Source organism: Cervus elaphus, chromosome 12 (genome assembly GCF_910594005.1).
Source record: "Cervus elaphus chromosome 12, mCerEla1.1, whole genome shotgun sequence".
NCBI lineage: Eukaryota > Metazoa > Chordata > Mammalia > Artiodactyla > Cervidae > Cervus > Cervus elaphus.
In genome coordinates, this window is record NC_057826.1 from 74,065,958 (window position 1) to 74,072,174 (window position 6,217).

The 6,217-nt window shown below is 42.6% G+C and overlaps 2 protein-coding genes across 2 annotated transcripts; both read left to right on the forward strand.

The window, feature by feature from the left end:
* The first annotated feature begins 585 nt into the window (after positions 1 to 585).
* On the forward strand, positions 586 to 1,471 carry LOC122705687 (ribonuclease 4-like). Its single transcript, XM_043921101.1, has one exon. The coding sequence runs from the start codon at positions 902 to 904 to the stop codon at positions 1,469 to 1,471; it is 570 nt and encodes a 189-aa protein (XP_043777036.1). The 5' UTR covers positions 586 to 901.
* A 2,030-nt stretch (positions 1,472 to 3,501) lies between these two features.
* On the forward strand, positions 3,502 to 4,019 carry LOC122704730 (epididymal secretory protein E3-beta-like). Its single transcript, XM_043919649.1, has one exon. It carries the CDS (start codon positions 3,528 to 3,530, stop codon positions 4,017 to 4,019), a length of 492 nt encoding a protein of 163 aa, XP_043775584.1. The 5' UTR covers positions 3,502 to 3,527.
* The last annotated feature ends 2,198 nt before the right edge of the window (positions 4,020 to 6,217 follow it).

Consider the following 6,217-nt stretch of genomic DNA (forward strand, 5'->3'; position numbering starts at 1 on the left):
CTAAGGAAACACACTGAGAGAAGTTAAGCAATTTCCCCAAGATCATACAGTTAGTGTGCTAAAACTAGGTCTTTCGGATCTCACCATATCAAAAGAAGTTCTTACTGAGATTAAACATGTCAGCAGAGCAAGCCATTGGTGCAAGCTCTAACCTAAAAGTATGTGTTGGGGGCATTTGGGGACCATTTCATTTTCTGTTGTAGGCAGAAGCTTGAGAGGCACCCATTGATGTCGACTTTGAACTCTGTTCATAATATTTTTCCATGTCTTACTAAGTCAGTTGGTTACTGTGCCTGAGGCCACTCATGCTCTTGTATAAAAAGTAAAATCTTCTCTGTAGCTAGTCGTGTTGCTAACCCATGTTGTTCGTCACAAAGAAGCAGAATGAGAGAAAGGAGACAGAATTGTGCACAGCTAGTTTTGGGACAGACAACACAAAGTACATTGTGGGGATGAAGCTCTTGCCCAAGTGCTAAGTGTATCTTCAGAAGTTGAATCCAGTGGTCCTGGAGTGAGGAGTAAATTGAGCATCATTTCTTCCTGCCACCCTGCTTCCCACAACTCCTTCACTTCCCTCTCCTCCTAACTCCATATCGCGTATCTGAAGCAGCAGACACAGCAATGTGACTTAGAGCTTTGGGTCTTTCTGTGCACAGGCAAAATGTGGTTGTGAACTGAGAAGGTGGCATTTAAATGAATGATAGTTATGTTTAATCCTGATCATTATTGTTAAGGATAGGCTGTAGGTGGAATAAGATGCAAGTCCCTCATCAGCGTTATAATCACACACAGTGTGATCCACCATCATGAAGCAGCATCTTTGAAAACAAAGGACAGTAGTAACATACGTATCAAACTAGGAACTCAGCTGGTCCTAACCCTTAGACTGCACGTGTAGAAAATGGGCCCATCTGATGCTCCAAAAATTGTCCTTGCTGCTTTGGGTTGCTCACTTCCTGTTGAATCTGGGATGATTTTTCTTGCCCCTTGGTCTTCTCTAGGCATCTCCAAGGCAGTGATGGCTCTCCAGCGGACCCAGGTCTTTCTTCTGTTCTTGCTGCTGAGCCTGCTGGGGCTGGGGCTGGTACAGCCCTCCTATGGCCAGGATCGCATGTACCAACGATTCCTGCGGCAACATGTGGACCCTGATGAGACAGCAGGCAGTGACGGCTACTGCAACCTGATGATGCAAAGACGGAAGATGACTTCACATCAGTGCAAGCGCTTCAACACTTTCATTCATGAAGATCTTTGGAACATCCGCAGTATCTGCACCGCCAACATTCAGTGCAAGAACGGCCAGATGAACTGCCATGAGGGTGTAGTGAGGGTCACAGACTGCAGGGAGACAGGGAGTTCCAGGGCTCCCAACTGCAGATACCGGGCCAAGGCCAGCACCACAAGTCAGCATTTGAAGTTTGACTCCTTTGCTCCAGGCTATTCTCAGAGTAAACCCAAGTGTTCCAGATGAAAAGATACAGGACTGGTTCTTTTAGTAAGGCCATCTAATCCCCTCCCCCCAACTACTGCCAATCAGTTGGAGCACTGTACCTCCCACTGACTGTTATTCCTTCCATCTTTCCTTCACTGCTGCAGACTTCTTGGCTCTAAGGAAAGGGGAAAGACACACACTCTCTGCTCTGCACATCCATAAACTGATCCCCACTACGACCAGTGACAGGAGTGTTGGATCTAAATAGGGTGAGTTATGGTTAGAAGGGCTGGTGCTGAGGATGTTTAGAGGGAAAGGCCCAGGAATGCTGGAAGAGGAAATTAAGATGGTGGGATTAAGAATAGACAGTGACCCAACTTGTGAGAACTAATGACCTGGATTCAATCTTGCTGATACAGTTTTTATAGCCTCTCCCCACTCTTCCTAAGTGTAATATCACCATCCCTTGGTATCCATGGAGTATTGGTCCAGGATCCTCCATGCCCAGGATACCAAAATGCAAGCATGCTCAAGTGCCTTGTATAAAATGGCACAGTGTTTGCATCTAAACTATATACTTTTCTCTACATCACTTTTAATACCTAAACAAGGTAAATTTTATGTAAATAGCTGTAGATACAATGTAAGTGCTATGGAAATAATTGACAGCACAAAGCAAATTCAAGTGTTACTTTTTAGAACTTTCTGGGGGAAAAAAAATTTTTTTTGGAGTATTTTTAATCCATGTCTGTGGTTGGTGGAATCCCTGGGTGCAGAGCAGGTGGATTCAGAGGGTTAACTGTACACTGAAGTACCTTGAATCCTGGTCTTCTCATCTTGTTTAGGCCTTTTAAGCCAGGGATAGGGTATCACAAAAGAGAAGGTACCTACCCCTTGTGCTATATTTGGCACAGTACTTGACATTCTGAAAAATGCTGTCAATAAATGTATCTCATTAGACTCTCACAGGTCTGAGGGATGAATTATTAGGCCCGTTTTGAGGCATCATGCTCAGAGAGTTGAGAATTAGGATAGAGGTTCCACATCATTAGGCATACTCCTCATGGTAAATGAGAACAGGGAGCTAGTTTAAAGGGGAAACTTTTTCAAGCAACTCTCTGTCCTAATTTGAATAAAATAGCTCTTGTGAAGGCAGCTTCAATCTTGATATTTGAATGATTGAAACAATATTTCAAAACTGGAGCTCCTTATAACATTCTTAATGACAAATCAAGATCAATTATAATGACAATAATTAGGAAAATGTCTTCTGAGCAGTGGTGTGTGTAGTCAGAAGTGAAAATATGTTTCACAGGTTTTGGGGAAGTGTCAGAAGGAAGACAAGATTCTAGAAAGCACCATCTTGCAGAATCAGTATAGTTGCAGCCTAGGATTTCAGGGAACCAAAGCCTCCTGCTTGGAAAATATTCTTCAAGTCTCTATTCATATTCTGCATCCCCTTTAAAGGGACGTGCGTGCTCAGTTGCTTCGGTCATGTCCGAGTCTCTGTGACCCCATGGACTGTAGCCCACCAGGCTCTTCTGTCCAGGATTCTCCAGACAAGAATTCTGGAGTGGGTTGCCGTGCCCTCCTCCAGGGGATCTTCCTGACCCAGGAATCAAATCTTGGTCTCCTGTGTCTCCTGCACTGCAGGTAGATTCTTAACAGCTGAGCCACCAAGGAAGCCCCTTTCGAGCCCTTGCTCGAAGGGACAACCCTTCCCTTCTTTGAGATTGCAACCCTTTGCAATTCACAGACATAATGCTTAAAATCCCCTTTTCGTTAAGATACACACTCTTTTGAGAATTGAAGTGGATGCAAAACAGCTAGCTAGAGTGAGATTGATTCCTCAGTTCAGATGAAAGAGAGGGCAGACAGGAGGTATTTGGAAATGCCAAAATAAACTTCAATTTTTTACAACTTTGCTCTTGTCTCAGACAGGCTATAGCATATTTTCATTTCTTATAAACTTTATTATCTCATGAGACTTACCTTCCAGCCTGGAAACCAAATGGTAAAATTGGGTCCAAGTGCCTACAGTGACAGAGAGAAGAATTTTAAGGTGGAGCTCAGCTCTCGGGGCAGTGCTGAGACAATGCTTTCCTCTCTCTTTCCCGTGCCTCCGCAGGTGGTCCTGGTGACTGAGATGGCATCCACTCTAAAGGTCCTAGGCTCTCTGTGGGCTCTGCTGTTCCCTCTATCTGGGCTTCTTGTACACAGCCAGAACCTTTCCTGGAGGGAATTTATGAAACAGCACCACCTGAGCACAAACTGGGAATTCAGCAAGTACAAATGCAACGATCTGATGAGGGAAAGAGGCATTCCAAAAGACAAGAAATATCACATCTTCATCTATACCTTATGGCACAAAATTGAGCGTATATGCCTGAGGAACTGGAGAGACCGCTACAGAAATGTATATATATGGGCCCCAGATCCCTTCAAGACACTCAAGTGCATCCGGAAGAACAGCAAAAGCAGTTACAAAGATTACAAGAGCTACAGCTACATTGAATTCCATTGCAGCATGAATGGGTTTGTTGATGTTGTAGAGGACATGAGGTTCCTAGAGGATATCGACAACTAGAAAGTCCAACCAGACCCACAGCTTTCAGTGTTCAGTGCTTCCAAGTGGTGGCCCCACCTACATCAAGAGCCCTTACATTTATGGGCCAATATTTCCAACTACTTAGAGTTGGTTCACATGGTTTCTTGCTCTCATAACTTCACCTGTGTTGTCTCTCTGCCTGAAATACCCTTCTGCTCTCATTTATTTGATTTCCTTCTACATGTTTGTTTGTTTGTTTTTAAAGATTCAGCACATATGGCATCTTTCTGACTAATCTGGGAAATTTTCCTGATATTGATTCTCCTTATACCTTTGCAAGCTGAATGATCTTTCCATCCCTAAATAAATTATATCATTTCAATGTGTGTGAAATTTATTTATGTGTGCAGAGTATGTGTTGTGTGATTAGTACAGGTATTCTAAGTGTGTGTTATATAGCTTTTGCTTGAATGTGATTTGTGCTTTATGTAGGTGTGTATTATATGTGTGTGTCTAAAGCATATACTAGTTTTTCTTGTGTGTGTGATGAAACTATAATTGTTTATGTGCTAAGCTGGGGAGATTTTGTAAGCATTGATGGTGGGGAAATGCTAAGATCCACCCAGATTGGTTGATGTGACCAGAGCTGATTAGGTATAAAATATGTAGCATGTTCCTGACACATGGCAGTTGCTCAGCCATCACTCTTTTCTTCCTTCCTCATCCTTTGACTTGATATTTTAACTTTGACAAAATAAACATGACAAATGCCTACCAATCCTCTCTCTTCCTGGCTTTTGTTAAGAATATCTCTAAGGAGGCTATTGCATTTCAGATGAGTTAAACTGTTACATCTCTTGATGAATAGTACATTAAATAGATGATATGAGCAAAATGAGTTTATCTGATAAACAACCATTTCACATGGCAGAGATATAGGGTAGGGCTTTGTTGTTGTTTAGTACTTAAGTCTTATCTGGCTCTTTTGAGACTCCATGGACTTAAGTCTTATCTGGCTCTTTTGAGACTCCATGGACTGTAGCCCATCAGCCTCCTCTGTCCATGGGATTTCCCAAGCAAGAATACTGAAGTGGGTTGCCATTTCCTTCTTCGGAGGTTCTTCCTAGCCCAGGGATCAGAGTTGCGTCTCCTGAATCCGCACTGGCAGGCCAGTTCTTTACCACTGAGTCACCAAGGAAGCTCCAGGGTAGGCAAAGAAGACTTTAAAAGTGGGGCTTAAGACTTACATTTTGTTGGAGGAAAGAAGAAGTAGATTGGAGAAGGAAATGTTAAAGACACAAGTAAATAGTGTTCACCGAAGTTGTTTGCTAAATTGAGGATAGAGAAACAGAGTAAGAAATGTTCATGTCATATAATTTTGCCTGGAGCAGGTATTTGAAGGAGACATACTGAACATTAAAGGACCTTGTGTTCTTCAATCTCCTGCATCACTGAGTGACTCAAGCCCTGAAACTAATAGGGACAGAGTAATGGGACAAAGTAGATGATTAAATAGTTAACTCCACTAGAGGATTGTAAGTAAAGAAAAAAGTATGGGAGATCCCTGTAAATTAATGATTACTCAAGAAAGCAGATTTGCTTAACCACAAAACGGAACAGACTTGCTTAGAAACAAAATCCACACAGCAGAGGCATGAAACATGTCTCCAAACAATAAAACAATGGTGGCATGAGACCAAGTATTCTTGCCTGGAGAGTCCCATAGACAGAGGACCCTGGCTGGCTATAGCCCAGGGAGTCTCAAAGAGTTGGACACTACTGAAGCAACTTAGTATGCACCCACGCTGATTCCGAATAAACCTATCTTTGCTGGAGAAATATCTGGCAGTCTATTTGTTTCAGGGCAACATAGTACAATAGCCTTGTGTTGTTGCTTAGACTTTCCCATATCCACTTCCCCTATTTGGATAGATGCATATTCATTTACTGTGGATGATGACTGCAATCATGAAATGAAAAGATGCTCACTCCTTGAAAGGAAAGTTATGATATAACCTAGGCAATTAAAAAGCAGAGACATCACTTTGTCAACAAAGGTCCATATAGTCAAAGCTATGGGTTTTTTTGTTGTGTTTTTTTTTTTTCCAAAGCTATGGTTTTTCCAGTAGTCATGTACAGAGGTGAGAGTCGGATCATAAAGAAGTGAGAGGGTAACAGGCAGGAAGGCCTGGGGTCTCCAAACGGAGGAAAGAGGCTGCAAGTGCCAGACATTTTTA